Consider the following 18,794-nt stretch of genomic DNA (forward strand, 5'->3'; position numbering starts at 1 on the left):
TTTCAAATTGATTCTGTATTTCTATATTTTCAAAAGGCGTTTGACGTTTGTGTGCTTAAGAAATATCGTCTCAGTTATGCGACTAGATTCGTGATTTCCTCTCAGAGAGGTCAAAGTTTGTAGTAATTGATGGAAAGTCATTGAGTAAAATAAAAGTGATTTCTGGCGTTCCACATGGTAGTGTTATAGGCCCTCTGCTGCTCCTTATGTATATAAATGATTTAGGAGACGATCTAAGCAGCTGTCTTAGGTTGTTTACAGAAGATGCTGTCGTTTATCAACAGGTGACGCCATCAGAAGATTAAATCAAACTGCAAAAAACATTGCAGAAAACGAATTTTGTAGGGAGCAAAAACTGCAGTTGACCCTAATTAATGACAAATGTGAGGTCATCTACAGGAGTGTTAAAAGGGATCTTTAACATTTCGGTTACACGATAAATAAGTCAAATCTAGAGGTGGTAAGTTCAACTAATTACCTAGCAATTAGAATTACAAATAACTTACATTGGAAAGAACACACAGAAAATGTTTTGAGGAAGGCAAACCAAACACTGCGTTTTGTTAGCAGAACACTTAGAAAATGTAACAGATCTACTAAAGAGACGGCCTGTAATATGCTTGTCCATCTTCTTTCGTAGTACTGCTGCTTGGTGTGGGATCCTTACCAAATAGGATTAATTGAGTACACTGAGAAAGTGCAGAGAGGGGCTGCACATTTTATATTATCACGAAATAGGGGAGAGAGTGTTACTCAGATGACAGAGGATTTGGGGTACATGTAATTGAAACAAAGGGGCTTTTCTTTGTGGCAGTATCTTCTCACAAAATTTTAGTCACCAACTTTCTTCTCTGAATGCGAAAGTATTTTGTTGACACCGACCCACATAGGGAAAAACGACGAAACGACCATTTTGATAAAATAAGGCAAATCAGAGCTGGCACAGAAAGATACAGGTTTTTTTCGCAAGCTTTTCGAGATTGGAATAATAGAGAACTATTGTGAAGGTGGTTCGATAGGCCCTCTTCCAGGCACTTGAGTGTGGTTTGCAAAGTGTGAATGTAGATGTAGATATAGAAAAGGATGACTTAGTAATTATTCTGTATGTCACTATCAGTAAGGTGTTCATATCACCATATTACACTACTGGCCATTAAAATTACTACACCAAGAAGAAATGCAGATGATAAACTCGTATTCATTGCGAGGATATATTATACTGGACCTGACATGTGACTACCATTTCACGCAATTTGGGTGCACAGATCCTGAGAAATCAGTACACCGAACAACCACCTCTGGCCGTAATAACGGCCTTGATACGCCTGGGCATTGAGTCAAACAGAGCTTGGATGGCGTGTACAGGTACAGCTGCCAACTTCAACACGATACCACAGTTCATTAAGAGTAGTGACTGGCGTATTGTGACGAGCCAGTTGCTCGGTCACCATTGACCAGACGTTTTCAATTGGCGAGAGATCTGGAGAATGTGCTGGCCAGGGCATTAATCGAAAATTTTCTGTATCCAGAAAGGCCCGTACAGGACCTGCAACATGCGGTCGTGCATTATCCTGCTGAAATGTATGGTTTCGCAAGGATCGATTGAAGGGTAGAGCCACGGGTCGTAAGACATCTGAAATGTAACGTCCACTGTTCAAAGTGCTGTCAGTGCCAACAAGAAGTGACCGAGACATGTAACCAATGGCACCTGATACCATCACACCGGGTGATATGCCAGTATGGCGATGACGAATACACGCTTCCAATGTGCGTTCACTGCGACGTCGCTAAACACGGATGCGACCATCATGATGCAGTAAACAGAACGTAGATTCATCCGAAAAAATGACGTTTTGCCATTCGTGCACCCAGGTTCGTCGTGGAGTACACCATCGCAGGCGCTCCTGTCTGTGATCCAGCATCAAGGGTAACTGCAGCCATGGTCTCCGAGCTGATAGTCCATGCTGCTGCAAACGTCGTCGAACTGTTCGTGTAGATGGTTGTTGTCTTGCAAACGTCCCCATCTGTTGACTCAGGGATCGAGACGTGGCTGCACGATCCGTTACAGCCATGCGGATAAGATGCCTGTCATCTCGATTGCTAGTGATACGAGGTCGTTGGGATCCAGCACGGCGATCCGTATTACCCTCCTGAAACCACCGATTCCATATTCTGCTAACAGTCATTGGATGTCAACCTATGCGAGCAACAATGTCGCGATACGATAAACCGCAATCGCGATAGGCTACAATCCGACCTTTATCAAAGTCGGAAACGTTATGGTACGCATTTCTCCTCCTTACACGAGGCATCACAACAACGTTTCACCAGGCAACGCCGGTCGATTGTGTACGAGAAATCGGTTGGAAACTTTCCTCATGTCAGCACGTTGTAAGTGTCGCCACCGGCGCCAACCTTGGGTAAATGCTCTGAAAAGCTAATCATTTGCATACCACAGCATCTTCTTCCCGTGGGTTAAATTTCGTGCCTGTAGCATGTCATCTATGTGGTGTAGCAATTCTGATGGCCAGTAGTGTAGATGCTTTATTACAATCTAAAATCGTTTCTCTTGGATTAAGATTACTGATTAAGTGAATGTGTGCTATAGAGCCAAAAGATATTTCACTTTAATTATGTAAAAATGAACCCTGTAGAGTGTAACAATATATGCCATTCTGGGGCAAGTTGTTACATTATGCAAATTAACGACAAATTTAATACAGAGTTTAATAATCTGTAGTCGTAACTGGGACAAATATAGTTTTCTGAAGTTAAAATGATGTGCTCACGTTAGGAATTTGTCCCTCATGTATACATGGTTTGGTTTGAGATATATGAGCTTTCGAAAAAAGTGTAACAAGTAGCCCGTGTCTCCTGTAATATTTAGGTAGTTATTAATGCTAGTATTTTAAATCGGTACTTCTAGGTGGAAAGAGACCAACCAGTACGTTTGTAGAGATCTTAGGAAAACTAGAAGGCATCAAATGTATAAGCTGCTTGAGGAGACTGTCACGTACTGGCAGGTGCCCCTACATCCTAGTTCAAGGCCTGTAACTGCACTCCCTTCTTAAAGGACGTCGTATTGTTTTAAAGTTAGTCTCTTCGGTTTGAAAGTGTATGTCAGTGTTTTTAAGAGCATTAGATCAAAATGTAGGGCCACAACTGTTGTAGAAGTTAATTTTGCATGCAAACACGTAATGGCAGAACTAAAAATTAGTTGGAACACATACTGTATCAAAGAAGATATTACAAAACTTTCTTGTAAAAGGGATCATTGTAAAACTCAGTAAAGTGACTTTCGGAACTGTAGAGGTAATACACTCCTGGAAATGGAAAAAAGAACACATTGACACCGGTGTGTCAGACCCACCATACTTGCTCCGGACACTGCGAGAGGGCTGTACAAGCAATGATCACACGCACGGCACAGCAGACGCACCAGGAACCGCGGTGTTGGCCGTCGAATGGCGCTAGCTGCGCAGCATTTGTGCACCGCCGCCGTCAGTGTCAACCAGTTTGCCGTGGCATACGGAGCTCCATCGCAGTCTTTAACACTGGTAGCATGCCGCGACAGCGTGGACGTGAACCGTATGTGCAGTTGACGGACTTTGAGCGAGGGCGTATAGTGGGCATGCGGGAGGCCGGGTGGACGTACCGCCGAATTGCTCAACACGTGGGGCGTGAGGTCTCCACAGTACATCGATATTGTCGCCAGTGGTCGGCGGAAGGTGCACGTGCCCGTCGACCTGGGACCGGACCGCAGCGACGCACGGATGCGCGCCAAGACCGTAGGATCCTACGCAGTGCCGTAGGGGACCGCACCGCCACTTCCCAGCAAATTAGGGACACTGTTGCTCCTGGGGTATCGGCGAGGACCATTCGCAACCGTCTCCATGAAGCTGGGCTACGGTCCCGCACACCGTTAGGCCGTCTTCCGCTCACGCCCCAACATCGTGCAGCCCGCCTCCAGTGGTGTCGCGACAGGCGTGAATGGAGGGACGAATGGAGACGTGTCGTCTTCAGCGATGAGAGTCGCTTCTGCCTTGGTGCCAATGATGGTCGTATGCGTGTTTGGCGCCGTGCAGGTGTGCGCCACAATCAGGACTGCATACGACCGAGGCACACAGGGTCAACACCCGGCATCATGGTGTGGGGAGCGATCTCCTACACTGGCCGTACACCACTGGTGATCGTCGAGGGGACACTGAATAGTGCACGGTACATCCAAACCGTCATCGAACCCATCGTTCTACCATTCCTAGACCGGCAAGGGAACTTGCTGTTCCAACAGGACAATGCACGTCCGCATGTATCCCGTGCCACCCAACGTGCTCTAGAAGGTGTAAGTCAACTACCTTGGCCAGCAAGATCTCCGGATCTGTCCCCAATTGAGCATGTTTGGGACTGGATGAAGCGTCGTCTCACGCGGTCTGCACGTCCAGCACGAACGCTGGTCCAACTGAGGCGCCAGGTGGAAATGGCATGGCAAGCCGTTCCACAGGACTAGATCCAGCATCTCTACGATCGTCTCCATGGGAGAATAGCAGCCTGCATTGCTGCGAAAGGTGGATATACACTGTACTAGTGCCGACATTGTGCATGCTCTGTTGCCTGTGTCTATGTGCCTGTGGTTCTGTCAGTGTGATCATGTGATGTATCTGACCCCAGGAATGTGTCAATAAAGTTTCCCCATCCTGGGACAATGAATTCACGGTGTTCTTATTTCAATTTCCAGGAGTGTATATTTAGGGCACATTGTCAGTCCTACAGGTATTAGACGTGATCCTGAAAAGGTAGAAGCTACGGCAAAGTGTGCATACTTGTGACATAAGAAACAGCTGAAGTGAGTTGTTGGGATGGTATGATCCTACAGAAGATATTTACCTGTTATGAATATTTGACATCCTGATATGATAGGACTTCTGCAGCAGAATGCTAATTTGAAGTGGTGTTTCCAAGAGAGTGAAAGTTTATTAAATTAAGGGTTGAGTGATTCAATGTACATGTTTTACATCCAACTGAAATGGAGGACGTATTCAAAACGTCCACTAATGCTTCATGTTATGGTACTGGATGTGAGTTATTCCAAGGAGTGTTTGAAAACCGCATGAATGATCACAGAAGTATTGCTTTTGCTGGTAGTGTGTTAGATAAAGATGACATAATATTCAGTCATAGAGAAAGCGGCTTTGGTTTGTGTGCGGAAAATCATAATTTATACACACCACAAAGCATTAACATTCTCAAATAATAGTAAGCTATTACTTCGAAGACTGACGTAATGAATCTTATTTCTGCATAAATTTGATTTCAAGATATCCCTCATGAAAAGTACCTAAAATATAATGGCCATGGAATTTTCCCGGCAGCTAGTCAGTTTAAAAGAGAAACCCCCTACAGATGAAGGAGGAAGGGGTTTCCAAATGTAGATTATAAAATCGCAGTTGACAAGCACAAACAAAAACCTTACCTGGTACCGCTGTGAAGGAACAAGTTACAGACCAATCTTTGAAAGGGTAATAAAGGCTGTGAAAGAGAGAAAGTTACCATGAGAGAAACAAGACCACTGATTACCACATAAGGAAATTCTTTTCTGGAAAAGTAAATTAAATGAAAAGCGGTGGAGGGTATGTGTACTGGGTCGCACTGTTGAATATCTAATAAGACATATTCATGATGGATATGGTAATTTTGGGATAAAGAAATGCTTGACACAAATGAATAAATGTTATTGTTGTAGAAATATGGGTAACTTGGTTAAAGCTAAAATTAGGCAGTACAATATTTGTCAAAGAGTGAAGGGCGTGCTTCTACCATTCACGTTTATATGGTACCAGTTAATCGCTAGATGATTATGAGATTTAATTGTTGTTGATTTATATAGGCCTCTATGAAAAGGGAATGGAGACTAACGTTTATTTTTGTGGTATTAGAATGCTAGTGTAAGTATGTCCGATTGTATCCTCTTCAGGCAGCTACAGCTAATAACATCAGTAGATGTCTCACATCTGACTACTTTGCAATACAGGGCGTTTGGTCATTCCCAAACTTATATAGGGGAGTGACTACATAATGTTTTGACTACGAACACATGTCTGCAAACACACCGTTTCTGTTCTACTTCGATTTCAGTTCAGGAATGTAATGCATGCACACCTGCTTCCACTGAAGCTAACTGGTTCTACATACTTGATCTTCCAATAAAATGTATAGGACCTGTTATTGGAGGCTGTGCCAAGGAATGTTCGTTAGGAAATCAGATTTCAGCATTGAAGAATTAGAGATTTTTAAACATCTATTTCGAAATGATAGCCTAATTCTCAATGAGCAGCTGCAGTTTCGTAATTAAAATTTATTCAACGATATGAAGCCATTGCCTGACATTTAATTGCAGGTCTCCTCATGCAGTTCCCAAAACGTTTTCTTCCATCTAAGTCAACTCATATTTTTCATTTATTAAGTGGTTTATTGGCTGTATTTCATGTTATATCGTTTTCTACAGGCTATGTCATTCAGCCCTTTTTGTATTTTCTATAGTGATTTTTTATACTTCAAACTGTACTTCTAAGCTCTGATGTAGACAAAATGTTACTTTATCTGTCACTGTTAAGCAAAATATTGCCTTTTACCTCATGTACTTAATAATGTTCATCACAATATTCATCTGTCTACACTTGAATGTTAATTAGTCAAGTTGTACTTGTGGTTACTAGATGGCACTCTCGGTGAAATGTTGATCTGCCCGCAGTTGTTAATGCAGGTGCCTCAGTCTGAAGCATGAGATATGTGAGCAGCCAATAGTGGCTCATCTTCATGCATTCTTTCTTTAAAAAATTTGTGACTAGAGCCCTTCTGGCCTGTTATTTATTTTATACATGACATGTAAGTACTGTCTCTGTCTTGTATTGTTAGTCAGTACTTACACTTTCATATAAAAAAATTTCTTTTCCCAATAATTTGTAATTGTGTTATACGCCTCTTTAAACATTTAAATTCTGATGAAGGCACTCTTAGAAGTGTTGAAACCTGGTGAAAAGACTAAAAATTGTGACTGAGTGCTCATTTGTTTCAACTCTGATTTATAAACCGTCACTGAATCAAGCAGCCATGTTTAAAAATTTGCAATTTTTGCCTGCCCAAGCATCTAAGGTTGCCTCTAAATATAAAGATCTAAAGAAGAAGCTATTAAGTACAAGTATGGCCATTCAGTTTAATAAGCAATGTGAAAAAATGGGACTAGTCCCTACTTATGCGAAAGCCTATATTAATTTTGCTACTTGTAAGAAAGATCCCAAGTTCTTTATGCCTATCATTAAAAATCTCATTTCTGATAATGTTAAAAAGCTGTATGCTAAAAGAGATATTCTGAATGAAGAGGCATATTATCCATATTTAGAACTCACAAATATCTTTCATATTAATTATAATTTCAGCCTCGACTATTTATGGATACAGATTAATAAATATTTAGAAATTTGCAAACAAGGCATAATGCTCAAGCATGAAAAGAAACTTTTTGTCTGTTTCCTGGTGGAAAATGTCCTCAAAATACTTTTTAGAAAAGCAGTCACATATTTTATGAAAGAATTCTAAATAAAACTAACATTACTTTTACACAGAATGAAACTGTCCTGCTTGAAAAAGAGCTGAAGTACAATGTCACGCCCAACTTGTCAGACAAAAAAGTGATAGAAAAAATGCTTGTCGATCTAAAAATTGGTCTTGATTGTAAAAAAATAGCTAATTCCAGTCAAACTAAAATTGGGTATGATGTAGCTAACGTTCCCAGTAAAAATACAGCCACTCTTCATAATATTGTGCATAACGACAGAAAACTGGTTAATTTCTTTAATAATAACCTTAAAGAAGCAGATGTTCTAATAACTAAGTCTGACAAAGGTTGCTCTTTAATTATTGCCTACAAGTCTGAGTATATTTCCAAAACCTTAGATTTTTTTAGGGAAAATAATATTTCGGAACTGCATGAGGATCTGACTCCAGAACTACGAAAGGAAGTGTGGTCAGCCATGAATAACCCAAAATCTAATCAAACATTTTCAGAAGAAAATGCTTACTAATATGGACCCTCAGCCTCCAAACTTCGGTCAATTTAAAATACACAAACCTAACCATCCGATACGGCTGATATCTAATTGTATGAATAGCGCATACCATGATTTGACGAAATTTCTACATGAAACTTTGAAAAAATCGTTCATTTTCGAGAACAATTATTCCATCCCCAATAGTCAAGCCTTAGTCCATAAAATAAAAGATTTAGAATGCAGTTCAGACACCAAGTTATTTTCATTAGGCATCAAAAATCTTTGTACTAATGTCCCTGCAGAGGAAGCACAATCGTAGAAAAAAATTAAGTCATTTTAAAAAAAAGATTTTTCATATGAACAAAACACTTATTTCATGAATCTCATCACAGTCATAGTCAAGTACAACTATTTTGAATTTAATGTCGTACCAGCAATCCGACGGTCTCGCTACGGGAAATCTTTTAGCTGGTATTCTTGCCGATATTTTCATCAACTCTCTAGAAGATAAGTTTTTCAACTGTTTTTCAGTTACAGCACTAGGCATTCTCTCCTATTTAAGATATGTTGATGATATTTTAGTCATCTGCAAGGGACCTGCTGATAGCACTGAGCGTATTTTTAATCCCTTCAATGAACTTTATGAGAAAAGTCTTTCACCATAGAACTTGAAAACGAGGCCCACGAATTGAACTTTCTTGACTTGACGCTTATAATAGAAGAAAATAAAACCACATTCAATAATTTTTGTAAAGAAACATAAACTGATCAGATCGTAAATTCGTCTTCTATGCATCCAAAATCTCACAAAGCATATTGTTCCACTCTGCTATTCACCGAGCTACTTCTATTTCACTTTCGAAAGAAAAATTCATTGATGAAATAAAATTACTCAAAATGATAGCAGTTAATAACGAGTATGAATCTGGCATCCTAAAAAAGGAAACTGTTAAGAGAGTTACTACGCTCGGCAGTTCTATCATTGATGATGATGGTGATGTCCCATACTCCGAGGAGCGTGGAGGACTATGCGGGAGGCCCTCACCGCCGACTATGCAAGGTCCTAGCGGAGGTGGTTTGCCATTGACTTCCTTCGACTGTAATGGGGATGAATGATGATGATGAAGACGACACACCAACACCCAGTCATCTCGACACAGGAAAAATCCCTGACCCCGCCAAGAATCGAACCTGAGACCCCGTGCGCGGGAAGCGAGAACGCTACCGTGAGACCACGAAATGCGCATTCTACCATTGAATGTAACCCAAAAAATATTTTTCTGTTCCTTTCTTGGGGCCCATCTCCTATCAGATCCAACGCCCTCTTCGTAATAAATACAACTGCAACGTTGCCTTTTCTACCAATAACAATATGACAAAAAACTTCGTTCGTAAGTTAAAGCTGTAATTATCAGCATTAAAGTCCCAGGACAAAATGGATACGAGGAATATTAATTCATTCAAAGAACAAGAGATAAAAACTTCTTCTACAGAAAAAACTAAATAATATAACACTAACAGTTATCTGACAGTGACAGATGTTCAAGTAACTAATAAATAAATAGGTACATAATTTAGGAGAATTGTATATGTATATAGGGTGGTCCATTGATAGTGACCAGGCCAAATATCTCAAGAAATAAGCGTCAAACGAAAAACCTGCAAAGAACGAAACTTGTCAAGCATGAAGGGGGAAACCAGATGGCGCTATAGTTGGCCCGCTAGATGGTGCTTTCATAAGTCAAACGGAAATCAAATGCGTATTTTTAAAGAGGAAACCCCATATTTTATTACATATTCGTGTAATATGTAAAGAAATATCAATGTTTTAGTTGGACCACTTGTATACATTCAGACTGAATGTAATATGCAAGTGAAAGTCTGTTTTGTCTTGAAAGTATATTGGGTTTAAATACTGCTTGCCACCAGGAACCTTACTTCCACTATGAAGTATATGCAGTATTTTTACCTGTTTATTTTTCCTTTGACCTCATATCCTCTAAACTGGTGGGGACAGACATGTCTATATATTGGGGATGTCAAATTAAACAAGTTTCAGCCATCAGTTTTCAATCTTATTTTATTTGGCAACCGGTTCCAGCGTTTTAATACGCCATCTATAAGAAGATGGACTTACAGAGACTGTCTATATATAGTTTCAGTAGTGATGCCGGTGGCAGGGTCAGGGTGTATTTTATGTGATAGTCTTTCAGAATTAAGTTGGCAGCAATGGAGCAACATGGCTGATGTTAGTTATTGTGGAACTTACAAATTGTTATGTCTGTGAACTGTGTTTCCTAACAAACCAAGTCTTCTGAATTAATGCTTCTATCTCTTAATTAATGAGTGGAACATAGTACCTTTAGCACACGTCAATCCAGCTGTGATCAATCTTTTGGAAATGACTGTAGCTAACATAGATTAGATTAGATTAGATTCAGCTTTCGATCCATAGACCCAAAAAAAAGGATTATTCCTATCGGTGTGGAACATGTCAGACAGTGTACCATAAAAACACAAAACATTTGAATGTAATTCTTACTACCCTATTCATTTGTGAGGACATTGTCGAAATAAGCGAATACAATGCTGTAAACTGGAACAGCAAATATTTAGAGAATTAACACCTGTCACAATGAGACATTGTTATGCACTATTAATAATATTCATCATAATCAATCAGATCCATTGTATGAATTTGTGTTTATGTATATTTATTGGGGCTCATATTCTGATTGATTTTAGGCTTCTGGAGATAGGTTAAGCCACTAAGTGAAATGTGTGAAGGCACTGAAAGAATTCATGACAGTACATATTAATATAACCACTTTTATATAAAATAGTAGCTAAAATAAGTGTTTATTATTTGTGTACTAGTTTTCATTAATCAACTTTCAGTTTATATCTAAGTTTCATTTATAAGAAAATAATTATTGTATTTAGTTTGATCTAAGTCTCTGTAAGTAACAGAACATAAGTATATGGCTGGATTCCACCAATATGGCATAACACTGGGAAGGGGGATGCACTGATAGCTTGGTATTATAGTATGCACTGCCTCAGAGATGGGAACACGATATGTGGCAAGGAACATTTGCTCCATAAATGTTAATAAAGTTCAATTTTTAATACATAGTGTTAAATACTGTAGGTCGTCACGTTTTCCTACTTTGTTCCGTGTATGAGTGGGAGCAGATACAAGGGCAAAACGAATTTCCTACACAGGTATTGCTTTCAGAAGATTGGCCAACATCACCGCTTGGCCAGAGGCACCGTCGTTGCGGATGGTGCCTGCGGTCGTTATTTGTGACATAATTTGTTGTAATGAAATAAAGTGGCTTGTAATAACATTCAGTTGAGTTTATCATCAGCCACGATAACGTGAAGTCATACAACGTCGTACATTGGATGTATGTGGTATACTGTTGTGTGTTCACTGAAGATAATAACTCTATGCCAAAAGATTAGTGATTTCATACTTTTGCAACTCCATATTTAACAGGTGTGCCTATTTTGGAAAGGAGCACTGTCAAACGTATCATATAAAACACATCACTAAAAATTATATGATATAGCAAATATCTGTGACTGTCACAAACTAAAATAACTGAATTCATACTTTAGAACTGACATTATTGTGAAAGGGAGATAGCCCAAAGTGAAATAGTGGGATAAGAACGGTGATCATAATCCTAATACAAAAATATTTCTGAAAGAAAGTAAATTAAGAAAAAAAGATACGATCTGTGTAAAAAATGTAATGGCAGAACATTAGTGTCTTTAATACACAGGTACAATACCACAGCAACTAAAATTCATTGCCTCTAAAATTACGACAGATGGCGAATCCTTTAGACAGCATTTGTCTTTAAATACTGATTGAAGAGATTTCGCCACGTGTCAGTGTGAAAGAGACAATGGATTCTAGAAAAAAATATTGGGATCGACGAATGATGGTTCGTGGACGTCTTCGATCGATAGATAATCATATAGGTTGGCTTGACTCCATGATAAATCTGAATTAAAAGCTGTTACAGTTGTCTTGGGATAACGACGAACATAAGAGAGTAAGGACTTGAAAGAGCAGTTGAACGGAATGGACAGTGTCTTGAAAGGAAGGCATAAGATGAACATCAACAAAAGCAAAACAAGGATAATGGAATGTAGTCGAATTAAGTCAGGTGACACCGAGGGGATTATATTAGGAAATAAGACACTTAAAGTAGTAAATGAGTTTTGCTCTTTGGGGAGCAAAATAACTGATGATGGTCGAGGTAGAGAGGATATAAAATGTAGACTGTCAATGGCTAGGAAAGAGTTTCTGAAGGATGGAAATTTGTTAACATCGAGTATAGATTTAAGTGTCAGGAAGTCGTTTCTGAAAGTATTTGTATGGAGTATAGCCATGTATGGAAGTGAAACATGGACGATAAATTGTTTGGACAAGAAGAGAATAGAAGCTTTCGAAATGTGGTGCTACAGAAGCTTGCTGAAGATTAGATGGGTAGATCACATATCAAATGATGAGGTACTGAACAGAACTGGAGAGAAGAGAAATTTGTGGCACAACTTGACTAGAAGAAGGGATCGGTTGGTAGGACATGTTCTGAGGCATGAAGGGATCACCAATTTAGTATTGGAGGGCAGTGTGGAGGGTAAATGTCGTAGAATGACACCAAGAGATGAATAAACTAAACAGATTCAGAAGGATGTAGGTTGCAGTAGGTACTGGGAGATGAAGAAGCTTGAACAGGATATAGTAGCATGGAGAGCTGTATCAAACAAGTCTCTGGACTGAAGACCACAACAACAACAAGACAGTAATATCACGTGTGAAAGGTCAGTGTTTATTTCACTGTTTACATGCTGCCATCTTTCAGTTCTCACGAATGTTTGCTTCTTTATTTCTTGTTGTTGTTGTCATGGTTTACAATGTTCATTTGAATTAGGACAACACTGTTAACAGCAACTGATTTTTTCACAATCAATGAAACACCCATTACAAGCATTTAAAATTACAAGGTATGACTACCAGTGACTTCGTAGTCGATAACAAGTAAAACAAAATCACTACCGAAAATTGAATACTTTGGGTCAATATTACTTACTTTGACGGGAGGCTTTCTAGTGATGTGAGAAACTAGGAAATTCATAGCAATATCCTCACAATTCGTATATTCATCCACTTTGTCTCTTATTGCCTGAGGTAGCCAATACGTGTAAAGGTATGAGTAGTATTTGTGAAAAAATGCGGCACCTATAAATAAACAATTTATAACAAGTATGGTGAAATGATATGTGGTCGTCAGTAACAACCACTAAACACATTAACAAGCAACAAAGAATATGGTAAGTAACAGAGACGATTATCAAGAAACTGAAATAAAAAGTTTGTAAGTTAGACATCTAAAGGAAAATACTTGGTGTCTTACACTTATCTGGGGCACAAAAACAGGGTCTCCTATGAGTTAAGTAATTACATTTGCTTGTTCTTCTTTCTCCAAATGATACATAGTTTACAGTGTAACTTTTTGTTCGCTTTGAGGTTCTTAGAAACGCTGAACTACCTCAGCTGGACAAGAGCGGAGAAGAAAGCGTCAGGTCTCGCTAAGGGATCATTCTAGGAGCTTTTCCCCCAATGTTACAGAAAACAGACAAAAAGCTTACATCACACTAGTCACAGAAGGATTTGACTACATCTCCTCCAGAACGCGTCTTCATTTCATTAACGTCTGTGCTTCTTGTTCAGTTTCATTGCGGAAGCACAATGAGAAACTGTAGCGCTTTGCTTCTGAAGAAAATCAAGTAGCCAAAGGAGAGAACAGTAAAAGATTGCCCCCTTACAAAGCACACAGTTGTTGTCTGTTTCTTAATTTTGTTGCAAGGGTAGACAACTATGCATTCAGACTGCAGTTGGTGCAGCAAGAACCTTAGGAAGTAGATTCAGTATAGAGGGAGACATCATGATACGCGTGGCAATGAAGTGTCCTCTACAAAAGAACGGTTCATGGGTGCTGGCGCAAAAGTTCATCTAAGGAATTTTGTGAACAAGAATATCTACACAATTTGTGGATGTACTATGTGAAAGGAAATTGATTAAACATCTCAGTATTCTCAGAAAATTACAGAATTATGTGCTTTAACATCACTAAACGTTGTTGGACCATACTTCTTTCAATGGAATGATTTACCAGTGGAGTGATTCTGGGTATTGTACCAAAAACTGAACTGGGAATATTCCACGAGTCAATACCTGAACTACCTGCAGCAACATTTTGGTAAGAAACCAATTTGTTGTAGTACATGTTCTTGGTGCACAAGTTATCAGATTTCTGTATGCCTCCTAGCTTCTCACAGTATCCACAGCTGACTTCACCATATACAGGACATACTGCTGTCCAGGTAACAAAATCAGACAGATGTAATGGCATTGCATTCAGCGATACATTGCCACCTACAATGAAATATGATTGTTTCCATTATGACGGATAAAGTGAGGTATAAACCAATGTAGTCCTTCAGTATCAGTTGCTTACTTGCAGGTATTACTGAGTGCCTAGCCTGTAGGTTTATTAATGTCGTTGACACATAACGAATTGGAAAATGTCACTTTTAATGCCCAAAATTAATAATGCAGGTAATAAAATCAAATACACTATGGGAAATAGATAAAAACGAATCGAAAATCAGTTAAAATTTTTTATAAGTTTGTTATAAAGGAAAAGTGCTTAATAATAAATGATAGCAGTTAGGTAGCCAACATACTTAATAATCACTACCTACAAGTATCTCTGAAAACTGGTATGGACAGCTCAAGAGATAAAGCAATAAAATACAAGCAAAATGTTACACCAATGTCATATATAAATGATTAACTGTGTTTTCCATCAGTACTTGGCGAAACATGATAATAATATATCAATCAAATATACTAGGAATTTTTCCCCTTTTTAATTATATATATATATATATATATATATATATATATATATATATATATATAATTAACTCCATTAAAAGCTGCTGTCAGAGAACTTTCCTATAAAGGTACCAGGACAGATATTAACTAGCATTTTACCTCTGGCTCAGCTCATCTGCACACAACAGTAAACCATTTACATAACAAATTTGGTTGAAATTGTTTCCATTGTGTATCTCTTCAGACAGTAAGTAACCAGTTAACTCCAGAGCCTTTAACAAATCGAAGCCGCATGTGTAAAACAGCCTCAGACTTCTGATTACTTTATAAATGAGTTTACGTGTTACATATTTGACCTTGAATATGTAAGCAAAAAAGAGATTAGAAGAGGTTTGAAACTATAATGGAAGTTTGTTGGAAGTCACTAAGTGCTCCCATTATCAAACATTGGGTGGGTGTAGTCTGCATAATATGTGCCCCACTTTAAAGTAAACTGGTTTCTCATGGTTCTCAATCTTCACGATGTCATAATTACTGAACTATGTGTCACAGAATCATACACTTTTGCAGGTACATTCGGTGGTTTATGTGGCTGCCGTGTGGGATATGTCTTGCAAACAGTTAGTAGTAAAGAAGTAATAAATTAAAACGTCCTGCCTAATGTAACACTTTTACTGCATGAACTGAGAAAACGTAGTACGAGATAAGGAATATTTAACATACATACATGGATACAGGTATATGTATACATCAGATACATTGCAACATCTCTCTCTGTCCCTCTCCACGTCACCCCTCTCTCTAACCTCCCCCTCCCAAATCTGTCAGCACACCTTCTCCTCAGTCTTCTCTCTGTCCACCTCCTCCTTGCCTAGTCTCTGTCCATGTCCTCCTCCTTTCTCTCTCCCTGTTTCCTTCTCCTAATGCTCTCTGTCCATCTTATCCTCTCCCCACACGCTGTCAGTTTCCTCATCCCCAAAGTCTCTCTCCATCACCATACTCTGTCTATGTCCATTTCCTCATACGCCATTTTTGTGCCCACATCCTTTTCCTCCCTCTCACTCTGTCTGTCTCCAGTGTCATCCAATTTTCATTCTCACCCCACACAAATGGGGAGGTGGGGGAGGGGGAGGGTGATTCGTACCGCAGAACTTTTTCGAGACAATACATAGTATTTGTACCAAATTTGGCTGAAATCGATCCAGTTTCGAATTTTTACAATTCATCATCATATTTTCACTGCTTTCCTCTTTGCTGAAGGCGTGGGAAAAGATGGTTCATGCTAAAATTGTAACACAGCTATCTCTGAACAAAATACTTAGTCTGTCTCAATTTGGATTTTAAAGGGGTTTCTCCATAGAACATGTCACTTCTCAGTTCACAAATTATATTATACAGAATTTAATCGAGGAGCTACTGCGACCTAGTCTTATTGGTGACTCGTTAAAAGCTTTTGATTGTGCAGTTCACTCTATTGCCCTATACGAAGCTTAAATATTATGACATTGAGTGTTCTTTTTCTAAAAGAATATTTGAGTGAACTCTCACACTAGATATAATACAGCGACAATTAATGAAGTTTTCAGCATAGCTGATTATTTATTTCACTATAAAACTACATTGTAATTAACATTAGGTAGCATTATAACAGTTTAAAAACTGACATCAAGTCATGACTGCTGTAGGCGTCAAGCCTTCCTACTTTACTGTTGGTATCAGCAGCAAGGTGACTGCATTTCATACAGCAAGAGCATAAGTGACCTATAGGCTGAAACAACTGGAGTGAAGGACCAAGAAATTTAATGAACATCAGACTGCTGACTGTAGCAGGGTGCAGCGGAAACCCACGTTCACATTCCTTAGTAAATGTGGGAACACATTTCACTGCTTTGAGAAGAGGAATGGAGGATGCTGGCATTTTCTTCTCCGTAAAATGATTTCGAACCCCTATAAGCATCCGTCTCTCTGGAAGACGAAAACGCCGACACAGGGTTTTTATACTTCTTTCACCATATGTTACTCCAGGATTTTCAGGCCAAGCAGGTGACTCCAATGCTTCCGCACATTCAGAGATAGTAATATATTCTGTTTGCAGAAGATCGCCATCCATCCACTGTTTACACTATCATAAAACTGCTGGGCTCAAGACTCTTCTTTTGTGTTCGCCTTTCCAGCGTTATTCTTCTGAAGCTCAACTCTTCTACTGGGCTTAACAGAAATGTGCACCACTGCTCATTTTCCGTTATTCGAACACCAACATCACATTTCTGATCTTCCGTTGAGCAGAATGCAATGTCGTGTCCCGTGACTCTAGATCGAAGCTTACGTCTATAATTCTTGGTCTTCACACGTTAGAGCTACGTCTACAATGAAATCAACTTAAGTGATGCACATGAATAAATCTTCGTACATATCTCGGTCAATTGAAGTTCTGCTTTGATCGTCTTTTGCAGGCGTGAAGTGAGCAACAAAAACTATAAACTGCAAACACTCACACAACCAACAAGAAGGCAACTATATGTGAATAAGCAAGTACGCCGTGTCCCTTGTGTCGGCGCACTCACTGAAGAAGAATGTAGACTCGCTCTCTGGCTGCCAGCGATTAAACTGTCGCTGTCGGTTCGCTGCTGCTTCGAAACGTTCTAAACAGTTAAATATCTCGCTTTTACCATCAAAGACTGTCCTGGTAGCGTTCATATAGCAATGATCAACATGAAAATATGTACACTATGTGACCAAAAGTATCCGGACACCTGGCTGAAAATGACTTACAAGTTCTTGGCGTCCTCCATCAGTAATGTTGAAATTTAATATGGTGTTGCCACTCTCAGCCTTGATGACATCTTCCACTCTAACAGGCATACGTTCACTCTAGTGCTGGAAGGTTTCTTGGGGAATGGCAGCCCATTCTTCATGGAGTGCTGCACTGAGGGGAGGTATCGATGTCGATTGGTGAGGCATGGCACGAAGTCAGAGTTTCAAAACGTCCCATAAGTGTTCTATTGGATTCAGGTCAGGACTCTGTGCAGCTAGTCCATTAAAGGGACGTTATCGTTGTGTAACCACTCCGCCACACGCCGTGAATTGTGAACAGGTGCTCTGTCGTGTTGAATGATGCAATCGCCATCCCCGAATTGATCTTCAACAGTGGGAAGCAAGAAGGTGCTTAAAACATCAATGTAGGCCTGTGCTGTGATAGTGCCACCAAAACAACAATGGATGCAAGCCCCCTTAATGAAAAACACGACCACACCGCAACGCCACAGCCTCCGAATTTTACTGTTGGCACTACACACGCTGGCAGATGACGTTTCACCGGGTATTCACCATAACCCATAACCTGCCATCGGATGGCCACAAGGTGTACCGTAATTCGTCATTCCACACAACGTTTTTCCACTGTTCAATCGTCCAGTGTTTACGCTCCTAACACCAAGCGAGGCGTCGTTTGGCAATTACCGACCTGATGTCTCGCTTATGAGCAGCCGCTCGAACATAAAATCCAAGTTTTCTCACCTTCCGCCTAACTATCATAGTACTTGAAGTGGATCCTAATGCAGTTTGGAATTCCTGTGTGGTGGCCTGGATACATGTCTGCCTATTACACATTACGACCCTCTTCAACTGTCGGCAGTCTCTGTCAGTCAGCAGACGAGTTCGGCCTGTACGCTTTTGTGCTGTACGTGTCCCTTCACGTTTCCACTTCACTATCATGTCGGAAACAGTGGATCTAGGGATGTTTAGGAGTGTGAAAATCTCACGCACAGACGTGTGACACAAGTGACCCCCAATCACCTGACCACGTTCGAAGTCCGTGAGTTCCGCGGAGA

General features: G+C 39.8%; 1 protein-coding gene across 1 annotated transcript in view; it reads right to left on the bottom strand.

The window, feature by feature from the left end:
* The window catches only part of LOC124593967 (exostosin-3-like), a 277,190-nt gene that overhangs the window by 20,391 nt on the left and 238,005 nt on the right, over positions 1-18,794 (bottom strand). Inside the window, exon 10 of the mRNA XM_047132316.1 lies at positions 13,154-13,302. Within this exon, the coding sequence (XP_046988272.1) occupies positions 13,154-13,302 (149 nt within the window). The remainder of the gene's footprint in view (positions 1-13,153; positions 13,303-18,794) is intronic.

This window comes from Schistocerca americana, chromosome 2 (genome assembly GCF_021461395.2).
Source record: "Schistocerca americana isolate TAMUIC-IGC-003095 chromosome 2, iqSchAmer2.1, whole genome shotgun sequence".
Taxonomy (NCBI): domain Eukaryota; kingdom Metazoa; phylum Arthropoda; class Insecta; order Orthoptera; family Acrididae; genus Schistocerca; species Schistocerca americana.